Source organism: Crassostrea angulata, chromosome 3 (genome assembly GCF_025612915.1).
Source record: "Crassostrea angulata isolate pt1a10 chromosome 3, ASM2561291v2, whole genome shotgun sequence".
Classification (NCBI taxonomy): domain Eukaryota; kingdom Metazoa; phylum Mollusca; class Bivalvia; order Ostreida; family Ostreidae; genus Magallana; species Magallana angulata.
The window spans coordinates 26,375,200-26,399,793 of record NC_069113.1 but is presented as its reverse complement, the minus strand read 5'-3'; the positions used below and the strand labels follow the sequence as shown (position 1 = coordinate 26,399,793).

Genomic DNA, 24,594 nt, shown 5'->3' with positions numbered 1-24,594 from the left:
ATCTCGAAATATTGAAAGTAAAACAAAAAATTGATGCGATCAAAATCCATTTGATACACTATTGCTAGTTCCTCTTTTTTCTAGCACAATTAGTATATAAGCTATCGAGAAGATCTAGCTGTGTACGGCTTTACCCCAACCGAACTTACATCTATTAAGTGACAACTATATAATGACGGAATATTACAAGAATGAAAGCCTACATGTAGTAACGTTATCCTGAAAAGCAGAAAATTGAATTTACTAATTATTTGTGTTTAAGCGAAGGTTATGCCCTAGCAATCTTATTAAAATAAGATCTTTGATCCGCTCTTAAATGGGAGTTGATTTTAATCAACTCTCCTATGCACTTACTCAGACAAACCGAAAGTGAAACATTGTTTGGACCTCATCACAAATCATCGCTGCTGACAAGACTTAGTTCTTGAACATAATTGATAAATTCGATGTAATGTATGCTAAAGCATTGTTTTTCAAGGAAACTTATTTATGAATACCTTGAAAATAGTCAGATTTTAAATGGTACGAACAATTTAGATATTTTTGTAGTCGTATGTATTCCTACGCCAGAGTTCAATATACATGTAGTCTCGTTCAACCCGACGCTCGGCTGTCTCCGTAAATCTCCGACAAGCAGAGAGTCTCCCTTGCTTGTCGGAGATTTACGGTGTCGGCCGAGCGTTTGGTTGAACGAGACTATAGAGTTCAATATTGCTTGGATCCATACAATTTTCGAGAAATAGTTCTATTACTGATACATAGCTTGATTGAAATAATTTTATCTTTAAATATTATTTAAGATGGTTCATATGGGGGTTTCTCGAAATTCTTGTCGAAAAAGTCCAAAATTCATATTATAAAAATGTGCGTAATTCAAATACAAATTAGAAACTACATGTACTTGTCATGCAAAATAACATATTGATTTTAAAACAAATAAACGTCGACAAAATCAACTCCCGTCAGTTCTTCAGTACTTTGATTTTGTTATTGTCATCGGCCAGTCGGTCTTCGTCATTGATGACCGTTCCTCTTTAACCTAAGTGGTGAGTTGGAGGAAGAGCTCACATTCTGAGTGTTTCAAAACAAAACATTATAAAAAAAACAAGAAACGGATTGAGGATCTGATTTTAAACAGACTGATGCCCTAGGTGATAGGATTAGACTTGAAGAGAAAGTAAGGAAAAATCACAGGGAAAGGACTACTATACTATAATATAGCTCAAAGAAGGCCCTTTTATAAGTGGTAAAGGCAAAAGTAAAATGTCAAGAAATACTGACAAAATATTGTATTATTCAATTAATCATATTTGTCAATTCAGTTGAGATTAAGTCGTACAGTTCATCTCGTAACATAAATACTTATTATGCTAAAAAAGAGAAACTAGCAATTGTGTATTAAATTGATTTTAACTGTATCAATTTTGTTCTAGTTTCAAAATTTCGAGATAATAAATGTTTAACTCAGTCTTCAAAAATAAAGTTCCGAGTGATCATCTTCATATTAAAAAGCACCATCACATAAAAAAGCACCATCTTCATATAATAAAGCACCATCTTCATATAACAAAGCACCATCATCACATAAAAAAGCACCATCTTCATATAATAAGGCACCACCTTCATATAATAAAGCACCATCTTCATATAATAAAGCACCATCTTCATATAATAAAGCACCACCTTCATATAATAAGGCACCATCTTCATATAATAAAGCACCATCTTCATATAATAAAGCACCATCTTCATATAAAAAAGCACCATCTTCACATGAAATAACCACAGCATAATATAATAAAGCACCATCTATATATAAAATAGCCACATAAGGCAGCTATGGCGTTCCATATCATAAAGCTGATTTTATTATTTCTAGTGTTGCTCTAGTAAGCGATGTGTCCCATGGGCCTCTTGTTATTTTTAGAATGATATAGTATACAATCTCCTATCCCTTCTTTTGCGAGAGATGATTAAACCTTCAAGCCTTGTAAACTTGTTTGTTCTTATTTTTTTCATAATAAATTTATAAAGGGTTGTTAATCTTGGTTTTCATTTACTTTGAGTTTGGTTTATTATATCTGGTTTATCTATATTGAGAGTAAAGTCGTTTTCATACCTTATTTATAATTTTGTAAATTTTAATTCCTAATGTAGAGGTCAAATTCAGTCTCAAAACAAAAATAAACACAACGCGAAGTACTGATAAAAACCCATACGGCACTGACCTGCTACATAATTTGTTTGTTTGTTTTTTGTTTTCAAAAAGATCATACTCGATAAAATATCATTATAATCCCAAAGGATGTCATTTAAAAAAAATTATTGTAACTTTTCAACACATCTGTGTATCTATCATAAAATAATCGACGTGCTTACAAATAGATCATACTCAATAAAATGTCGTTCTAATTCTGAAAGATTTTATTTTGAAACATTTTTATTGCAACTTTTCAACACAGCTGTATCTATCATAAAAATTGACGTGCTTACAAAAAAGATCATACTCAGTAAAATATCGTTCTATTTCCGAAAGATATTATTTTTAAACATTTTTATTGTATATAACTTTCCAACACATCTGTATATATCATAAAAAAATTACCTGCTTTCAAATAGATCATAAAAGAAACCTAGAAGAGTTTCTAATTTTCTGTTATATTTTTTATATTATCTCTCTCTCTCTTTTTTTTTTTTTTTTTTTTTTGAATTTTTTTTTTTTTTGAGAGAGAGAGAGAGAGAGAGAGAGAGAGAGAGAGAACTTGTTATTCCCATTCGAAAAACTGTAGTTCGAAAATATATTATTCCTATTTTGGAGAGTAACGTTCATGGGCAACAAAAATCAAATTCTTGTATTTGTGTTTCCCGAAATAAATTTGATGGGGGTATAAATGTACATATTTATGTATATTATGTTTATGTCAATTTAGATTAAAATTTGTTTGTTTTTTTTTGTTTTTGTGGTTTATGTAGACTTACCAAATATTCACATCCAATTCCAGTCCAAAATCTATCTCTCTCTCTCCACTTCAATGTGTGTAATGGTTTGGAAAAATCGATAAGAGTAAAATACAGATCTCTGCGAGCTTTGATCTGTGATAGATTGTGGAATCATAAGACCCCCCCCCCCCCCCCCCCGTTTTGTTTAACTAAGACCCGCCCACTATGCACAGATCCACGCCTCGGCGAGTTAAAAGAACGACAACTCGCTCTGTGGGTAAGTTGTTTATTTTGACGGAAGACACGTGCGGGCAACTTCTAATCATGTTTGACAAGTAGGTCAGAGAAAGTCCATTCAGACCAGGGACAGGTGAGATCGGACAGGTATAAAGTGTACCACGATGGAGGTGTTTCAGATGGTGGAACTGGGGACCCAGGTCGTCACCTATCTAATGATGATTAGTGCAATGTAAGTCAATCATGATAATTTAAGGTCGAATGCACTACACAATCTGAAGTTACTGATGACGCGGCATGCTTTTAATTTAAGTTAAATTCAGTGTAGATAGTATCCTTGTGAATGCAGTTGGTAATTGCATCACAGTCATGGTCTTATCAGTGTTGAAGTACGATGAGATATATAGCGACTGTCTGATAAACACTGTCCACTCTAAGGAGGGGGGGGGGGGGGGGGGGTGACTGCCTTATCAGTGAGACTGAGATAAAATAAGGAAGTTAGAGTAACAATTCCTATGGAGGAAAAGATAATGTTGGAAAGATTGTCTCATAATTGATCTACTAATGTTGATTTTAGGCACTTAATAAAAGAACAATTTAGTTTGTAAATTTGTTATAAAAAGTTGATTCATCAGCTGCAGTATAGATAGAAAAAATACAATGTGCTGAATATTAGACAATATATATTATTATACTTTCATGTTAAATACTGAAATCTGATTGGTTTAGACACAGTTGATAATCCGTTCTATTACCCTCAGCGTTAGCAACACACTTGGCAATGGGTAACATAACGAATTGTTACATGCGCGTAAATTATGTGCGTACGGTTCGCAGTAGAATTCACATCATTTCTATATAAAAGCATTGTTGGTTGACAATGGTTTCCTCGGGGTGTTAATTTCAACTGTTACCCTCCCAAACAGGCACTATTTATGTAATATTATGTTTTAATTGTAAATTAAAATATGGCACAAAATGAAACGTAATGTCATACAGATTTATGCATTTATGACAAGTATTAAAGTTTCTGATTTAGGATAAAATTGAAGAGGTAAATAATAACAATTATAATACTGTAATAATAATAATATTAAATAGCTATTTTTGTGTAAAATTTGATAAAATGCAAAATCAATATAGATTAGAGTTTAATGGTTAAAAATGTGTGCTGATGGTTTGAAAAAGTAGTAAATTAGACAATATGTGTATGTTAATGTTTGATCTATATATATGACATAAAAATGACACAAAACATAAGAAAAACATTTTGCAGATTTCAGTTTATAAGTTAATGTTTATATGAACTGTTGTTTAAGAACTTTTTGAGAATGGCAGTACTCAATATGTGATATAACTATGAAATCAACTAGTTACAAAAGGGGCTTAGCATAAGAACATCTGTAAAAAAAAAAAAATTTATTACAGGATCTATTCTACTCATTCATTGTCCTGATATTTTGGATATGACTTCATAAAGCTGGTTTTATTTTTAAGGCGTCGAGCTACTGCTCAGCAGCCTTCTAGCGATCTTCTGGATTGGCAATCGTCCAAAAATTCATGCTCTGCACCGCCTTTTAAATGTGCACAAGAAATAAGTTAATATATTAAACGTATTACAAGATTATTATTCCTTTTATTCAACTGCATTGTGTACAAAAAATCCAATTTTGCCTCCCTGGTTATTGACAACTCATTGCATAAGTATAAATTTGCCTAATCAAGAATGGTGGATTAATACAATAAGGTACGTGTAAACATTCACTAAATTATTGCTTATAATTGAATTGGAGACTGTTCCCGATATAAATAAAATTTGATATGTAAATTTATTTGTTATTGGGCACGGCCTCCAAAATAAATGTAAGCGATAAACGTTTATAGTGATTTTGTAGCAATGATGTATGACTAATAGTACCAAAATTCAAATTATTGATATCAATTTATAAATCTTTATAAAAGAAAATGTCAGCTCGACGCCTTTGTGGCCGTTCCGGCCTTTGATTTCTATTGGTGATCAGGTGAGCAATGTGACCATAGGCCTCTTGTTATTCTCCTATCCCTTCTTTTGGGGGAGATAAATAAACGTTCAAACCACAAACTAATGAATAAGTCCATTAGGTTTTGTTTCAATATGATTTCATTTTGCACTTAATAGGTATTTTAAATATGGCATTTAAAACTTCCATCAGTTAACTATTTTTGATATTTCTATTCCAAATTTTTCATTCGATTAAACATTAATTTTATTTTACAAGTTGATGTTTTTTTGTTTTTTTTTGGCAGAAAGATTATACTTGATAAAATATCACTCTTATCCCAAAAGATGTTAATATTTTTAAACAGTTTGATTGTAACTTTTCAACACAGCTGTATATACCAAAAAAAATTGACGTGCCTACAAATAGATCATGCTCAATAAAATATCATTCTAATTCTGAAAGATTTTATTTTTCAACATTTTTATTGTATTTTTCCAACACATCTGTATATATCATTAAAGAAATATGTGTTTACAAATAGTTCATAAAATAAACGTAGAAAAGTTTCTAGTTTGAGAGAGAGAGAGAGAGAGAGAGAGAGAGAGAGAGAGAGAGGGAGAGAATTTGTTAAATCCTATTTTAAAACAGGAGGTGCTTTTTTCGAAGACTACATCTTTGTTGTCTGAGAATTGGATGACTCTTCTTTTTTAATCAAATGAATTATATGCAATTAACTTGTTATATATTCCCACTGAATGTAGTTTTGTTCATAAATGTACATAATTCCTTTGTACAGAGGACTTGGTTTTTTTTCTGATACACCTGAGATATGGCCTATCCTTCACCCAAAAAGAGAGATCAAGGATTATTAAAGGGTGAACAGCAATTTTGAGTTAAGACTCTAGATCTTAAGTCAAGGATGTAATCAATGTTAGTTAACTTTTTTTTTTTCTGTAGTATATTTTTTCTCCTGTTCAGTCCTGTCCTGTTCAGCCCATACATCACCCAATGGGTGCTCATTATGAATACATGAAAAAGGATGTGCAGTGACCTTGAACCAAATTTATTGCTCGAAGGTCAAGGTTTGCCAAAGATCTCTGTGTGAAATCATTGTTTGGAGTATATTTTCTTTCTCTTATAAGTCCTATTTATAGTTCGATCATCATACTTCATCCAGCAAATCAATGGTTTTTATTAGAGGGTTTGAATGTCTCTGAATTAATTTCAAAGTTAAGGTCAAAGCATTAATTTTCTTTACAAGTCCCTTTCATCCTCGTTGTTTCTTGCTTATAAAACTTAGGCCCTTTGAAATGGCCACCCTTTTCAATGATCCAGCAGTATTAAATAAGTGGTAAATAATTAGAAATGGCAACTTTTGCAATGAATCTAACTTATCAAGATTTCCATCTAAACCATTATTAACCATAGCATTGTGTGAAAAAGAATACATAATTGTTCGATCAATCAATAGTTCAAACCACAGTTTTGCTCATTCAGGCTTTACATCCCTTGATGACACAGTTGAATGGTGATGAATACAATTAAGCTAGCTATGAGATAGGCAGTCGAACTCTGTTTATTTTGATTCGGCCTGGCATTGTATTGATCTGCATCAAGGGAATGTCTGTAATTGGAGATGGAATCATATGTACGTTGATTAATAGATTGCTCATTTCACAGGATTCTCTAATTTGTTGGTCGTTGATCATTTCCTATGGCTTCTCATAACCTTCGCACAACCCCAAGATTTAATGTAAACTCAGACCATTTCATTATCAATAGCCATAGCAGAGATGCAAGGAATGGCCTGTCTTGGTAGAAAATAAAAACTGATGGACATGATTAAATGGTATCAAACCAGAGAAATATTTACCAATTAATATTAAGTCTTATACATGTTTGGAATTCTTGTTTTCATACATAACGTAATACAGTGAAAAGTTTTGGTTAATAAAGATGATATCAGGTAATATATTAAATAAATTTGATGAATATGTTGATTTAAATATATTACAGCTGATGTTAGATATATGAAGTAATGGTTAAAACAAGCAAAGGCTAGAAGCAGACAAGCTGCAGTTAAAAAATTCATTCCATTTCATTGGATGCTATTTGCTTTCTTCAGACATACATTTAAATTCATAATTATCGCATAATTCATACCATAATTGAGTAAACAGCAGAAACAGTAAAATTTAAAAAGCCACTTGAAATATGTTTTAGAGCTCTGTTATTTTTATGGTAGGAGTTACATGTAGAGTTTAAAGCACCTCATTTGTAATTTGTAATGGATGTGCAGCTATTTCTCTAGTATGACTTCCGTTGACTATAATATAATTCAGAACTGCACTTAATTAAAACTAAAAAAACAACAACTTAGTATTATATAAAAGCCATATTGGGATCAATGTGGCCATCCATCATTAAGATACCACTTAGTTATTAAAATTGTACTTTTCTCTCCCACTTGGCCCAATTTGGCTCTAAATTCATTCATAGAGTCCTTGTAGTTCATAAAGCATGTGCTAGTAACCTTTAATCCAAGTTTCCTAAAAGTTATGGTTAAAAAATGGTTTTAAATCGTTAAGTCCATAGATAATGTTTTCTTACTCATTGTCACAATCTGGGGAGCATACCAACTGTTAAACCAAATCATTCTTATGGGTAAAAGGGTAAAATCAGCAGCAGAGTTAGAAAAAATTCTTGAATATTTTCCCTCTATGTCCTATTGGTTTATAAGTGTAACCAAAAATGGTCTAGCGCCTGCAAGTAAAGTGTATTGTAATGACCTTGAAATATGGTTAAAAGGTTAGAGGTAAAAGGCAAAACACATTCCGTTTCATGTCCTTTTTAGCTCACCTGAGCTGAGAGCTCAAGTGAGCTTTTCTGATCAAAATTTGTCCGTTGTCGTTGTCGTTGGCGTTGTCGGTGGCGTTGTCGTTGTAAACTTTTTACATTTTCTTCTTCTTCTCCAGAACCACTGGGCAGATTTCAACCAAATTTGGCACAAAGCATCACTAGGTGAAGGGCATTCTCAAGTTTGTTCAAATGAAGGGCCACGCCCTCTTGAGATTATTGAAAATTTGTTGGTATTTTTCAAAAATCTTCTTCTTAAAAACTATTTGCCAAGAAAAGCTTAAACTTGTGTGGAGGCATCCTCGGGTAGTGTAGATTCAAGTTTGTTCAAATCATGTTCCCCGGGGGTAGAGGGGGGCAACAATAGGGGGATCAAGTTTTACATAGGAATATATAGAGAAAATCTTTAAAAATCTTCTTCTCAAAAACTATTAGGCCAGAAAAGCTCAAATTAAAATGGAAGCATCCTCAAGTAGTGTAGATTCAAGTTTGTTCAAATCATTGTCCCCAGGGGTAGGGTGGGGCCACAATTGGGGGATCAAGTTTTACATAGGAATATATAGAGAAAATCTTTAAAAATCTGCTTCTCAAAAACTATCATGCCAGAAAAGCTCAAATTAAAATGGAAGCATTCTCAGGTAGTGAAGATTCAAGTTTGTTCAAATCATGGTCCCTGGGGGTAGGGTGGGGCCACAATTGGGGGATCAAGTTTTACATAAGAATATATATATATAGAGAAAATCTTTAAAAATCTTTTTCTCAAAAACTATTGGGCCGAAATGCTAAAATTAAAATGGAAGCATCCTCAAGTAGTGTAGATTCAAGTTTGTTCAAATCATGGCCCCGGGGGTAGGGTGGGGCCACAATTGGGGGATCAAGTTTTACATAGGAATATATAGAGGAAATCTTAAAAAATCTTCTTCTCAAAAACTATAGGCCAGAAAAGCTCAAATTAAAATGGAAGCATCCTCAGGTAGTGTAGACTCAAGTTTGTTCAAATCATAGTCCCTGGGGGTATGGTGGGGCCACAAGAGGGGGGGTGAAGTTTTACATAGAAATATATAGTGAAAATCTTTAAAAAACTTCTTCTCAAAAACTATTAGGCCAGGAAAGCTCAAATTAAAAATGGAAGCATCCTCAAGTAGTGTAGATTCAAGTTTGTTCAAAACATGGTCCCCGGGGATAGAGGGGGGTCACAAGAGGGGGATCAAGTTTTACATAGGAATATATATAGAGGAAATAATTAAAAGTCTTCTCAAAAACTATTAGGCCAGAAAAGCTCAAATTAAAATGGAAGCATCCTCAGGTAGTGTAGATTCAAGTTTATTCAAATCATGGTCCCTAGGGGTATGGTGGGGCCACAATGGGGGGATAGATTTTTACATAGGAATATAAAGAGAAAATCTAATCTTCTCAAAAACTTTTAGGCCAAGAAAGCTCAAATTGGCGTGTAACCATTCTCAGTTTATGTAGATTTAAGTTTGTTCAAGTCATCGTACCTGGGGGTAGGGCGGGGTCACAATGGGGGATAAATTTTTATATATAAAGAAAATATTTAAAAGTCTTCTTCTCAAGAACTATTAGGCCAGGAAAGCCCATATTTAAGTGGAAGCATACCCAGATCGTATAGATTTAAGTTTGTTTAAATAATAGTCTAGGGGTAGGGTTGAGGCCAAAATGGGGGATGAATTTTTACATAGGAATATATAGAGAAAATCTTTAAAAATCTTCTTTTTAAAAACTATTTGGCCAGAAAAGCTTGAACGTGTGTAGAGGCATCCTTGGGTAGTGTAAATTCAAGTTTGCAAAATCACAGTCCCTAGTGGTAGGGCGGGGCCGCGATGGCAGTTTGAATTTTTACATAGGAATATATAGAGGAAATCTTTAAAAATATTCTGGGAAAGTTTTCTATCCAAAACTCAATACTTAGTTTGAAAGCACAGGTTATGCAGATTTAACTCTTTACCCCTTAATGCCACCTTTTGACGCATAGGCCATATCCTTAACACTCTACCCTGGGCTACCCTTAGACTGTTTTCAGATGAACTGAAAACAGCTGGTGTGTGTTTTTGAATAGACTTATTACAGGTCTTAGCAAATCAAACACAATTATATATCAATGGATTTGTAATAAATTAAAATTTTAATATTCATTGAAATTTTTTTTTTTTTAAGTCACTAATAATGCAATACAGGTGCTAACAGGTATATGAAAATAAAACTGAGTGTTCTACATTAAAGTTTTATTAAGAATAATTTGACAACAGATACTTGATAAACATATTTAAAAATGTATTTATTACATATAATTATTTAATAACTTTTATAGAAAGATTCCATTATCATCCTGGAATTCTTTTTTTGATAGTAAATAATTAAATGTACCTGTGGCTGACTTTTCAATTCATGTCTATCGTTTTCAGACTTATATTTACGTTTTTTTCCCAATAAACATGATAAATGGTGTAAGAGGATTTGATAAATCTAGCATGTTAACTAAATAAGTGTGTTGACTTTTTGAAAAAATACAAATTTATCGGTATATTAGTGTATTTAGGGGTTGCAGGTAATGCACACCTTATGTTCCGTTTTCTGTAACTACACAGATTTTTCCACAAAATTTTGCATGAATTTGACATCTGGCTTTCATCTTTTAATCTCGCTACCAATAAATCTAGAAAATTCTGCCTCTAAACTTGATTATAAACAAAAAGTGAAAACATGTGCGATGTCCGCATCGTAGTCCGCCATCTTTGTTTATTGTAGTAATGCATCACGCCACCATACACAAGTAAATCACGTGATATCTTTATTTAGAATCAGTGAACAACCATCCGTATACATGGCCAGGTGTATACCGGTCAATGTTTATAATAAACAACAGGTGTTGAGGGGTCTAATTAAGAGCTGTATATAGGGTGCGTCAAAAGTCGTCATTAAGGATATGGCCAGGGTCGTCAAAACGTGTCATTAAGGGTTAAAGGATAGAAACCTCTAAGGGGAAAAGAGTTAAGTTTGATGAAACCATGATTCCCTAGAGAAAAGTGGGGCCATGAAATGGGGGGGGGGGGGGTATATAGGAATAGAGAAAAATCTTCTTACATGTACAACAATAAAAGGGCTTGGTATTTACCAAACAAAAAAGATGTGGATGAAAATTGGCAGATTTTGAATTTTTTTTTTTTAGCAAGATCTACTGTACTTAGTTGTTAAGATATTTTGAAACTGTACTGCTAATTTGATCAGAGTTAAGGAAATTGTTGCTCAGGTGAGCAATGTGGCCCCTGGGCCTCTTGTTTATTAATGTTTCATATTAAAAGTGGGGACTTTGATGTTAAATTTTGCAAGCTAAGCTAGGGTTAATAAATCCAATCATCTTTTACATGTACATAAATAAAGATCAGAAGAGGAGTTGACAAACACCTCTGCATGGCCAACAAATTATTTGATTTGGCCATTATCTGAACATTGGTTTAAATCTTAAATTAGAGTTTGTTATGCAGACATAAAGTTTAAAGCATATTGCAACAAAGAATGATGTCACTGCCAAGGGACCTAAAAATATTCTGTGTATCCATGAATCCCCAAGAGCCAAGATCCAATTATTCATATAGAACTGTTAATATAATCAACTCAGACTTTTGTTCACTTGCATAATTTGCTTTTATTCAGTGAGAGAATATTATGTTGTGTTTGGTTGCATGGAGTTGTTGTCAAAGAATGACCATTTTACATCATTTTTATAGGCTGTAAAACCTTGGAATTGAATAAAGAATGAATGAAATGTACTCGCTAATGGCTTTCTTTCTCTGCATTATGATTCACCACTTGAGGCAAGAGAGAGCAATTTTGGAATTGCAACAGATCAATGCAACTGGTGATGAATAATAAATGAAGGGCTCAGGAGGGTTCAATTTGTTTACACCTATATATTTGTGTGCGCTTTTAGCTGGAAATCAGTCTCAAAAATTGTTAGAAATGGGCAATAGTACAGTTCCCCCTAAAAATCAGTACGTGCTACATTATTATTGTCAATTATTGTGCAGTCTACAGAGACTGGGGATTGAGAAACTTTTCTCAGTCCTCTCCATTTTTGGACATGGCAATCATTGAATATTATGTATTCTTGTATATATATATTTCCTCACATGTTAAGCAAATGACACAAAATGATTGATGTAACATAGCATATGTATATAGACTTAATTGGTCAATTGGTATCTGTATCATCAATTAATGCATGTAGATTTTTGTAATGAATTAAGTGCATGTATTAATTTCAATACTTGTTTTTTGTAGCCCAGCATGTATAGCTGTGTACAAATCCAGGGACCCTAATAAGATGAACTATATATTCTGTTTATTAGGTCTCTTAAAGTAAGTACTAATTAGCCTTCTCTGCGGTACTTTTTTTTTCTGTCCATAGACCATGCATCGGCAGCACTAGCTGTGAACAGTCTAGTCTCTTCCTACATTTTCTGGGGTTGCATTAATAAAAAGAGGTAATTGATGTTTGTTTTTAATTTTAAGCGCCTTTGCTGGAATAGTTTATGGACAGATCCTGAACAACGATGCTCTGATCACCATTAACTGGGTGTGTGCAGTCTTCCAGGCTGTGTTTGTGATGACAATTATACTCGTCAGTCAACCTAAGGTGCGTAGGACTAATTATCAAACACAGTAGACAATCTTTTTGCGGAGGGGAAGGAAAACAGATTTAATGAAGCTTTTGCATGAGCAGGGAGTGTTATCAACATCATTGATATTACAGCATTAATTGTAGATCTTGGGCTAGCTTTAAAATGTAAAAGAAAAATTGACAATCTTTCAAGTTTTTCTGGTACCTCCACCAGATCATCATCCTTTCTCTGTCAAGATTTTTTGTCAACCCCTCTCAACTTTGAAACTTAGCTTTATCTTTGAACCATACTAGTTGGATAGTTATTATTTGGTCATGTACCATTAAAAAATTAGATTTTGGTGAAGGGACAAGGTCATTCTGCTTGACTCCAAAGGATTTTGATTTTATAAAATTTTACCCCTTAAAAAATCAGAAAGACCATTTTAATTTATAATTTTAACAACAGAAATAATGCTGGAAATCATTTATTAGGGCCCCACTTATTTACTGCAGGCACCCTATAATGATCAGTCTGTTCATCCGGGTTCCCTTGCCTCTCCCCTTGGCCCAATCTGGCTCATACTTCACCCACAGAGTGCCTTTTAGTAAAGGTGTGCACACTGTCGTGTATCCGCGCCGGTAGTGACATGTTTGGATAACGTGAAAATGGCGGCACCGTTTGTTTCTTGATAAGTTTTCGTGTTATTTAACGCTTACATTGTTTACTTTTACATTAATGAGATCGTCAAATCTATTTAAAAGCATATTCAATCTTTAAATTTCTACGAAGTTTATGTGAAAATTATGTAAACAAGCAGTTTATGTCGATTAATTGTGAACAACGGAACAGGTTTGGATGACCTTGTTTTTCCAAATAGGAACGGTTTGGATGCGCATCTGATACGGTTTGGATGTGGTTAATATATAAGAGTTTAAACTGTTCTTTTAATTATATTTTCGCGAAGGGGAATTGCATCGCTACTGTGCGATGCACATGCCCTCATTGCAAAGCATGCTTTCAATATCTTGGAGATCGTCGTGTGACATTTGACCTTTGAATTCACATTGTTTAAAGAAATAAACATACACTTTGAAAGACTTGCATATTTAAGTCAACAAAACTTTATATACCGTAATTTGAATTTCAATTTTACACGATACAAGCTCAAAATAACTTGGCTTAATTATAAAAATTGCATACAGAGTGTTTTACATATATGTTAAGTCTGTTGCATAATCATTCAATCGATATTAATTTAGAAAGATTCAGCCTTACCAAAATCTTTACGACACAAATATAAACATGTGTTTACGACAGTTTTGATCAAGTCATGAGGCTAACTTTATATGCTGTAAACGATGTCAAAAGAGATCAGTCAAAAGACAGAATTATACCAACTCCAATATCAGCCCGAGGGCCGTAGGCCCGAGGGTTGATATTGGTGAAGGGCTGATGCAGGCTGTGATATGGAAAAGGGGTAATTGCAATACAAAAGAACTAAATATTGGTTATGGATTTTAACTAACATGCATGTACAAAATTATGAACAGATTAGCAATATACATTGGAAATGAAATCAGTGGAATGTAAAATACCGGTATATTGTGTAATCAATTTTATTATTTTAGTTTGTTCATTGAAAAAATCAACAAAACTTCTTGATCATTAATATACATAGATACATATTTATCGTTTTGATTTTCTGGTGGAAATTATGATTAAAAAATTAAAATGGCGACGTTTACTCAGGTCTCGTCATCACTTGGATTTTTTGGACCAACTATTTTTAACAACAGAGGAAATATGACTTAGCAGACCCACAGTTGCACACCGATAAAAGGCAAGCTGTTTCATTTTTGTCTGAAATATAAAAAATGCTATATCTTAAAATTATTTAAACCGTACCATTTGCACAATTTATATTTTATCATCCAAACCGGAATAATTCGTTAATCCAAACCGTACTTTTTATTTAGCAGGTGCATGAAGTTATTGCTATTTTTATACATATAAGTGTATTAAAAATATATTGAATTGATTTCATTTGGTTAGAGTAATCTTTCAAATTAATTTTGGCTGCTTCAGATTTTTAGAATGTGTTATATTATCTACGTTATCTCGAAATAGATCTTGGATTTAGCGTTAAAATGGCACGTTAACGATTGATATTCCTAAAAATAAGTCGTTTTTATTTACGATGAACAAAAATAACACTCGCTCTTTTCAACTGCAAACCCGTAAGAAAAATATGAACGACTGTTAAGATTGTTTTAATTAATATTTACCTCATTGTCGATAGATAAAAGAACACAACACTCATTGTTTTTGCAATTAATGGATACGCCATTTTCACGTTATCCAAACATGTCACTACCGGCTCGGATACACGACAGTGGTGCAGTGATCTAGAACTTTGTTTCTAAGGTCTAAGGTTAAGGTCATAGCAGGATTATATGTTAAGTCCGTGTCCGGGGCATATCTTATTTCTCCTTGGTCCAATTAATCTGGCTCATACTTCACTCACAGAGTGTCAATGGTTAAATGGTGTGCAGTGACCTTAAACAATATTTGAAGGTCAAGGGTCAGGGTCATGTCTAATCACACAAAAATCCTTTTTATATACTGTCCACATAGCCCTATTTCAGCTCATAATTCCTATAAATAGATCTTTTGAGTAAAGGGTGTATAGTGACCTTCAACCAATTTTCAAGATTCCTTGTGGGGAGCATATCTTCTTTACCTTTGCTTCCATCTGGCTCATACTTCACCCATATGGTGTCTTTGATCAAAGGGTATGCACTGAACCAATCTACAAAGTCATAGTGGATTTCTTTATAATCAGTTTTATTCCGTAAATTAGTTTCCATTTTCTTAATCTTGCTCAGACTAAAAATAATGCCTGTATGTAAGGGCCCGGGTAATGAAATTGAATTGGAAGTTCTATGCCAGCTGGAAAATTTCTAAGTTACAGGTCAAGGTCAAAGCAAAATTATCTGAAATTCATTTTATTCTATTGTACTTAAACGGGACCTTTTGAGATGCTCACAATCTCAATGTTGTCTAGTTTTTATTAACCTGGTAAATGTGACTTTTTTCAAACACAGATATGCACTAGGTCTCTGATTGGATTGTCAACACCTAATTAATTTTAATCTGTGAATGTCTACAATTCGATTTATCTATATAGATTTTTTTTCATTACTGTATATATTTTTGCAGAGCAAGCCTATGACACAAGCGACCATGGCAGGACTTGGACTCCTGACCTTCTATCAGTATCTAATACACGTTGTGGTTCACGAAAAAGCCATACTCAACATGCTTGGCATGTTCATGTTTGTTGTAGCAACAGTTACCTGGGCAACACCTGTTATGGAAATTGTAAGTGTTAAAATAAGATTTAAGAAACCACTGCAGTTTTATAACCACCCCCCCCCCCTTCCAAATAATTTTTTTTGGGGGGGGGGGTATATAGGAATCACCTTGTCAGTCTGTCCAGTCTGTCTGTCTGTTCATCATTTCCAGTTTCTATCTTTCTTATGCAGGAACATTGGAAGTTTCTACTTTACGCAAAGATTGCTAATGACCTACGGGTGTGTCATGATATGACCCAAGGTCACTTTGGCCGGTTTAAGGTCACTTGAAGAAAAGTTCAGAATATGTGTCTATTCTCTATCTTTCTTATGGAGAAACATTGGAAGTAATTCCTATTCACACAAAGATTGCTTATAGCACGAGGGTGTGTCATTATTTTGACCCAATGTCATTTGGGCAAGTTCAAGGTCATTAGAAAAAAAATTGTATAAATTTTGTGTCATATTTTTATCTTTGACAAATTAGAAGTTTCTACTTCACACAAAGATTGCTTGTGATCTGAGGGTTTAAATTGCCATGATTTTGACCCAGATCATTGTCAAAACATGCATAAGTCCTGTCTCGTCCATATCTTGTAATGGAAAATGATTAGAAGCTTCCTATTTCAAACAGTGATTTGCTTATGACCCAACAATATGTTCTGACCTTAAGCTTTGGTCATTTGTGCAAGTTTAATGTCACATTAAGAAAATTGGTGCATTCTTTATACTTTTCAATTAGAGAAATACATAATTTATTATAGGAGTATCATTTGTGAGCTTCCTAACATTACCCCTAGTTATGTTTAAATGCCATGTTTCAAGTCAATTAAATTAAAATAAGAATACAAGTAGTAAGTACACTCTCTGTTTTGAAATGTTTTTAATGGAATGTTGATTTTATTTCAATCTATCAAATACGAGAGCGTGAAGGATCTAATTTTAATTAGATTGATTTTATTTGATCCTTTAAAATGTGTATTAATTTTTTTCAGAGAGACTGTATGAGGAAGCAGAGTTCGGCCAATATCTCGGTCTCCATGTTGATTGGTGGAATCGCCTGTGCCACCATGTGGCTATTCTATGGCCTTCTGTTAAATGACTTCTATATATATGTAAGTGTGCCAGTGTCGGAAATTTAAGATGCTTGGTCCTCATTTATATTAAAAAGAATTTCTTGAATATCTCATACTGGAAAGTATGACGTTTCACTGTACTTAAATAAATTCGTACATGCTTGCCAATTTAAAAATCTACGGTAAGTATAATAACATTCGGATAAAATCTAACTAAATCATATGAAAATTGACGATGCTCTAATTAAATAAATAAAAAAAATAAATTATTAGTATTAAACTCTTTTATCTGTTAAAACGATGTACGGTATTAAAATTATTACCAGTGGATTATATATATGCAAGTGTTTGTCATATCTTAGCTACTGTTTCATAATTACTATTATTTATGGTACTTTTATTTCAGTCTCCGAATATAGTGGGCTTGGCTACTAGTGCAGGCAAAGTGGTTTGTATAATGAAATATGGCTCAAAGAAGAAGACTGAATGAAAACCTCCATTAAGTAAAAGAAAAAGAGTGTTAATACATGTATATTTATTGAAATTCTCAGATGTGCCTTAATACAGTATGTGATATATAGTATATCTAAAATTATAAGGATACTTAGGTAGTGAAGTTTTATTAACAAGTCACTGTTGCACTTACAATTACTGGATTATATATATCTCCAATAAAAAAGCTCAACAATTGAGACAGAAGAGATTTTTGTTAGATAAATTATGGCTACTCATTTTGAGTGCAAGCAAAGCCTGTATTGATTTTGATGTGTTATGTGATTGTGTAGGGCATATATATAAGTGTACACAAAAAACATGACATATTTGAATACTTATACCATTGATTCTGATTTTCACACATTGATGATAAAGAAGGAATGAGTTTTGGATAATAGTCTGTACAAAGATGATGTTATGTATGTAACCTGATTTATTCGATTACTACTCTGTAATTAGTGATAATACTCATTTTGTGGGTGCCCACTTTATTCTTCCATGAATTTCAATTTGAAAGCTCAGGCTATCCTTTTTGTTCTTTATGCAAAAAAATTTTGTTCATGAGTATAGATTTTTTTTGTTTTACATTCCCATAATAACTTCCAAAGTTTTACCATTGATTTGTCATGGTAGCAGTAGGTATATAAACCAACTTTTTATGACCAGTTTAATTTTGAAGAAAAAGTGTTATCAATGTTGGTTATGATGACAAATTTGCCTGTTAACCAGATCCTTCTTATTATATACTAAGAATTTTATGTATTACTTGCAGTTGTTCACAGTATCTGAGATGTGATATTGCAAATGTATTCAATGAGTTATAAAGTTAGCTTATTGTTTTGCAGTGTTTTATCATTTATGGTTGTCTTGGTAATAGTTTTTTGCTAGATTATTGTACTGTTGTAATCAAAATTGCAAGTCTGATTTTTGAGACACAATCATTAATTTTGTTTTATATATTTCTGTTTATCTTTTGTTGTTATGCAGCTAGCTTTACTTATATTTTCTTAATGTGAAATCCATATTCTATTAATATACAGCTCATATCTTGTTATAACATTTTCAGGGCTAGTTGTTCTCCAATTGCTTATATGATACCGGTTTATGTATATAACAAAAGTGTGATCATGAAAATGCATTTGAATGCTGTCACTTTAAGGATGCTTACGCATGAATAAGCTAAATATGAATTGTTTTCAAAATTATTTCTTGTTAGATTTTTTTTCTCCCCCCCCCCCCTAGATAATTTGCAGTTTTAAACATAGTAATTGGGACTACCATGACCATTAACTCTCTACCTGTCTCATTTTCATGTTTATTCAATTACTGTTTTTAGAAGCGAATTTACAATTTTAACAAAGTCTAATGATTTAAAAATTAATTTCCACCATATTGATGTTATTTTTGAAACCAACTTGATATTCTTCAAAACAGGATTGATGTCAGCTAATTGTCATATGTAAGGGACAAAGGAATTGAAATGTTTGTTTAACAATAATTTGCTTTAAACGAACAATACACATTGTTCACAAACTTTACTTGCTTCTAACAATGATGATGCTGATGACAATGATCCTGATAATATCTGTCTTTTTAATTTTCTTTGTTGATTGTTCTTAACACCTGAAACTTGACACATTGTCTAGCCTATACAACTGTGATTCAAACGCTTCAAAAGCAATACTAGTATAGTGAAAAGTATATTGTTCCAAAACTGAAATAAAAATAAAAAAGAAATACATGTACATGTAGTTGTGTGGCTTTTTAAGGGATGATAAACTAAACGGTACTCTCTTTCTTTTTTGGATTAACATTTGTGATAAACAAAAACATTGAATAAAATTTGGAATTATTTATTTTGTACAAAAAATTACCACTTTGTGGATTTACTTTTCAAGTCAAGTAATACAGATAAATGTTTCAAATTGCAAAAATAAATCTTACGATTAATTTACACTGAAACCAGTTCTGGCTAAATTTAAAATATCAAATTTTCTTACAAGAAATTGACTCCAAGTAATTTTACTTGAGAGTTATTTGGTAGCGATGTTTGATCGATGCAGATATCTGTTGACAGACATTTAGTAAATTACTTAAAGTAAATTCAGGAATCTTGATCATTTCGAAATAAAATTATGTACTGAAAAGTGGTTATTTATGTGAGGGAGAAAATTACACTAGTTAGGCACAAAGATAAACACTGGGTAAATTACTCTCATGCGTATGGTTAAAAAAATCAATACCCTAGTGTGGTAAATCACATATCCATGTATTAAATACCTGCACATGGAAAACCATAGAAAACATGTACTAGTACTAAACCACCAGCATAAAATAACCACTTTTACAGTATGTAATATTTATGACCCCCCAAAAAATGGAAACATGGCAACACATAGCAGTAATAATGTCATTACTGACAGAGAAGCAACTTTTTTGTTCATTCGCTGAACAAACTGAGCACATAGCTCTCAATGTTGTATCTATCTACATGTCTAATTGTCAATGGACACATTTCCTATGCACTGAGTAGTTATCTGAATGAATCTGGGTGGGGTGATGTCCCTCCTTGCTGTCTTCCTTGTTTTAATCCCTGAAATAACAGAAATTTGGGCTTCAAGTTCAAAAGCGTAAATCAATTCGTTTGCATAAATTCTCATAAAAATATCATCAATTGTGCTGTTTTACCTAGTATGGTAATGTAAGTATAAAGTGTCTTTTAATTTAGTTTTAAATCTTTGTAGCCCATTCCATTTGATTTGATTACAAAATATGTTTCCATTTCCTGTAAATAAAACAGCCTCCCCAATTCTATAGCACACAAAATCTGAGACTGCATGTATATACATGTACTAGTACTTGAATGTTGAAATGTTCATATTTACATTTTCCAGTGTCTTTGCCTGTGATAACACTACGTATCGATTTTGTACTATAAAACCCATAATACAAATGACGCCAAATTGAGGCGCCAGCAGGGTTTGCTTATTTATATTTAAATATTTAGTCATACGATGGTTTAAAATTATATAAATATAAGTAATAAGGAATCATTCTTTGAATATTATGAGGTGATAATTTTGGTCGGGGCGTGATCAAATCTATCATAAAGCCCTCCGGGCTTTATTGGATTTGATCACGCCCCGACCAAAATTATCACCTCATAATACTCAAAGAATGATTCCTTATTCCTTATATAAACACATTTTGTATGTGCACATTCGAGAACTGATTGTAAACTGTACCTGATAGTATCCCGTGTGGTACCCACTCATGTACCAGGCCATCAACATAGAACACATGGCCTCATTGTCACCATCTATACCATCTTCTATTGGAGGTGGAGGTGGTGGCACAAAGGGGATACTCTGAAAATTGAAATCACTTATCAATTAATTCTATTCATTGATGAATGTCAAGTCTATATGCAATTTCTTTGAAATACTGTTAACTTATTACATTTGGCTGTGTATTACAAGTTTGCAATTTTTAACTAAATGTCATGAATACATGTACAGTTCTGCAATGCTCACATTTGTAATGCTTGATATAATTTGCTTATAGTAGGTCTTACAACATCTCATATAAAACCTTACGATCACTCTCATTTTAAACACAAAGTTTAGCCCTATATACTGATTGCTCTTGTCTGAGCTAGCATCAATATCTGGTCTGAAATCGGTGAACTGATTCACTATCCATTCGGGCAGATCTTTTCATTCCATTTCACACTCCTTCATAACATGAATTAAATGTCAAATCTACTATGATACATTAACATTTAATCAAATATAAAATATAATTGTGCTTTAATTTCTAAAATTTTATTCTAACAGATTACAATAACTATTCATTACAAGCTTAGTACATGTACCGGTATATATAATGAGTATTATAATGCCATTAATTACATACCATACCGATTACACCCAACTTAACACCAGAGCAGATCCCAACTAAACCCCAGGTTTACTTTCAAAGTTTACTTGGGGTTTACTATGGGTCTGCTTTTATAAATGTTGCGTCCACTTGGGGTTTACTTTGGGTCCATTCAGGGTTTACTTGGGGTTTAATTTTGGGGTCTACTGTACACACTGAAGTGTAAAGAAGACCCGTCTTACTATCTTACTGCCTGTATTCCCTGCCCCTTGTATATTCCAAACATGCATGTACTGTAGCGACTGCTTTCGGGGTGTATTCCAATCGGGGTTTACTCTGGGACCATTCTAGTAAACCCAGGGTAAGCCCCAAAAGTAAACCCAGAGTTTACATGGGGTTTACCTTCTGTTTGGTTGGGTCTAATCATTACTGTACTGAATAAATATATACTTACACTTGAATGTGGTAATGGACCAGTAAAATTAGGAAATGATGGCACTCCAGGGAATGAAAACTGTGACTGAAATAAAAAAAAAATGAAACCATCTTGATTCTTCTCAATATCAATGCAATAAAATTGAATCCAGTCAAGCTAAGAGACAACGATCAAATACTTGTGTGTTTGGAAATCCAACAGCAGATGAAACAAACTCACCGGAAATCCTTGCATTGGAGGCCCACCAGGCCAGGAAAACCCTCCCCTCTGGTTAGGTGTGTGCCTGTTGTGAGTGGACCCTGCAGGGTGGCTGGAAGTGTCTGACCTTTGACCACACCAGTCCATGCTGTCTGCCAAACTCCCTCCCTGAAATAAGGCATATTTTAATTAACAAGGAATTACAGCAAGGTCATTTTGAGATCACAAACACTGGTGGCTATGATCATGTACTGTAATTCCTTGTTTATGCGAGTACTTAATTCCACAATTCAATAGTTCTGCATCAAATCGCGAGAATATATAATCGTGAATTTTTATCATAGTTCCAAATAGTTTACATCTGTCCAAAAAATTAAAGACGATTTTAAAATTTGTGAGATGCCTCTTGTGGTTTTACGTGGATATTAATTCCTCGCGTTTAATGAGGAATTTACATTATTTAACCTAATTTTTAAATACCATCAAGCAAAATTTCATCATAATACATTTCTTAATATTTATATTGTTTAGAAATAGATTAGAGCGGGGTTGGCTGGGAAATACCAGTGCTTGAAATTACCAGTGGTATGGTAAATATGGTGGGTTTTTTTTTTGGGGGGGGGGGGGGGGGGGTATTTTTTCGTCCTGGGACTTACTCTTAAAACAAATTACAACAGTGTATACCATGGTATATAAATGAACCATGTTTCAATTATTCATAAGTAGATGCCAAATGTATTGCTGGCTAGTATAAACTTGTTTAAATCAAAGATAATTACTATTAAATGCCATAGCTAACAAGGTATCCTACTGTCTACATCCCAATAGATATGATTAAAAGTATGAAGTATGTTATTTGTAGTTGTACTTTATTACCTAGGAAATACCAATAATTCCTAGTAAATACAAGTATTTCCAATTCACCTGGGAAATAGGAATATTTTCCAATTTTTTGCCAACCCTGGTTTAAAGAGTGCAGATCAATTTGTTTTATAATTATTATACACATATCTCTAAATCAATTCTTCATATATTAATTAGTTTTTGAGAAACTTCAAGTGGGAGAGAGAAGATTTGAGAGGGCACAAGAAATGACATTCAAATGAAACCAATTATAACAGACTAGGAAATAAAATCCCAGCAATATTCTATTACAATACCTCTGGATCAGACAGTTTCTGTGGACGGGATCTTCGACCAGGGGCATGTTTTAAGTTATCCAGTATCTGCTCCTCTTCATTCCCATAGCCCCGATACCTCACAACACACGTTCCTGCCTGCAGATCCACAGAAAGTATCTCTGCATCATACACCAAACCGTCCTCAGAGAAAACCGCTCGACATTGGTCCCCTTGCTTCCACTTCATACAGAAAAATTAAGGAACTCATTTTAAAACAGAGCAATGCAATTACATCCGCTCTTATGAACCTATTCAATTACATACTGTATTGATATGAAATCTTTCTAAGAAAACTGAATTGTTTTGCAATATAGGTGATAATTATTCATATTTTTGTCTTTTTGGTTTGGTAAATTATCGGGTAATCATATAGAGTTATATTCCAAATCATAACCAAAAAATTTTTTTTAGGAGTAAGAATAATTAACAGAATATGTTTTTACCTGTGTAAGGTTATCAAACCAACAACATGAGTATTTTAATTGATAATTCAAGCATGAACTTTTACACACTGTGACTGGAGTGTCATGGCTATTCACCTGTTTCTTTTTCCGATGCCTTTTTTTCCTCTTTCCACTCTTACGTTTTTTATCAGTAGTTTCTGGTTTCTCTTCATCTGTTAATCCCTGATCTTTTTTAATTTGAGCCTTATGGGAAAAAAAATACAAGATCTTAGTTGAACAACAATTAAGTTTGATATTTAAAAGTTAACATTTTTTTCAGATTTTTTCTTAATGTTTATATAGGTCAAAATCACATACAATTCAAAAGCCTATGTCAATATGTAATGAATCTCACCTTGACTAGACTGATTGCATTGTCATATGCCTTTATCAGAGCTGTATCATCCCAGAGATCATTTTCACTGTCACTTCCATGCTGTAAAAAAGAAAAAGCAACACATATACTTTAAAACACATTTTTATCAATATCTGATTCTCTGTAACATGTGCAATTTTGAACTTTTTGAAATCAAGACAGACACAAATCATTATCAAGTTAAATCATAATTTAATATTAAACAAAAATCTCCAAAACGTTGGAGCAACGATGCATTTGTAATACATTTAAAAGTCTTTTTAAAAGTCATATGCATTCTGTATAAACTAAAAAATATTAAACGTTACGTAAAAAAAAATAGTATAGACGTCCAACTGCTGTCAAATTTATGTTTAGTTTCTGTCATTTCTCTTACCCCTCCGCGTTGAAAAAGCAATGTACCAGAGGCAGCCATATTAGAGATACTACCGAAATACATTTAAAAGAGGTCTTTTCATTGGATCAACGTTTTGTGAGATCCAATCAAATTTGGGGTTTCGGGATTGCAGGCTTTGGAAAT

The 24,594-nt window shown here is 33.1% G+C and overlaps 2 protein-coding genes across 2 annotated transcripts; one reads left to right on the top strand and one right to left on the bottom strand.

The window, feature by feature from the left end:
* Positions 1-3,212: 3,212 nt before the first annotated feature.
* Positions 3,213-18,650, top strand: LOC128175752 (sugar transporter SWEET1-like). Its single transcript, XM_052841590.1, has 6 exons — positions 3,213-3,409; positions 12,315-12,392; positions 12,546-12,669; positions 15,857-16,018; positions 16,986-17,105; positions 17,473-18,650. The coding sequence occupies exons 1-6, from the start codon at positions 3,342-3,344 to the stop codon at positions 17,554-17,556; spliced, it is 636 nt and encodes a 211-aa protein (XP_052697550.1). The 5' UTR covers positions 3,213-3,341; the 3' UTR covers positions 17,557-18,650.
* A 748-nt stretch (positions 18,651-19,398) lies between these two features.
* Positions 19,399-24,590, bottom strand: LOC128175751 (survival motor neuron protein 1-like). Its single transcript, XM_052841589.1, has 8 exons — positions 24,451-24,590; positions 24,054-24,134; positions 23,795-23,902; positions 23,235-23,435; positions 22,096-22,242; positions 21,895-21,960; positions 20,807-20,929; positions 19,399-20,154 (listed from the first exon to the last, which is right to left on the bottom strand). The coding sequence occupies exons 1-8, from the start codon at positions 24,511-24,513 to the stop codon at positions 20,095-20,097; spliced, it is 849 nt and encodes a 282-aa protein (XP_052697549.1). The 5' UTR covers positions 24,514-24,590; the 3' UTR covers positions 19,399-20,094.
* Positions 24,591-24,594: the final 4 nt, after the last annotated feature.

Excerpts from the sequence above, each read along its gene's own strand:
- LOC128175752 (XM_052841590.1), top strand. The coding sequence starts at position 3,342 with ATGGAGGTGTTTCAGATGGTGGAACTGGGGACCCAGGTCGTCACCTAT. Across the intron at positions 12,393-12,545 it reads TGTTTATTAGGTCTCTTAAA|CGCCTTTGCTGGAATAGTTT; the intron begins GTAAGTACTAAT and ends TTTAATTTTAAG. Across the intron at positions 17,106-17,472 it reads TAAATGACTTCTATATATAT|TCTCCGAATATAGTGGGCTT; the intron begins GTAAGTGTGCCA and ends CTTTTATTTCAG.
- LOC128175751 (XM_052841589.1), bottom strand. The coding sequence starts at position 24,513 with ATGTATTTCGGTAGTATCTCTAATATGGCTGCCTCTGGTACATTGCTT. Across the intron at positions 21,961-22,095 it reads CTCCAATGCAAGGATTTCCG|TCACAGTTTTCATTCCCTGG; the intron begins GTGAGTTTGTTT and ends TTTTTATTTCAG. Across the intron at positions 20,155-20,806 it reads ACCACACGGGATACTATCAG|GGATTAAAACAAGGAAGACA; the intron begins GTACAGTTTACA and ends CTGTTATTTCAG.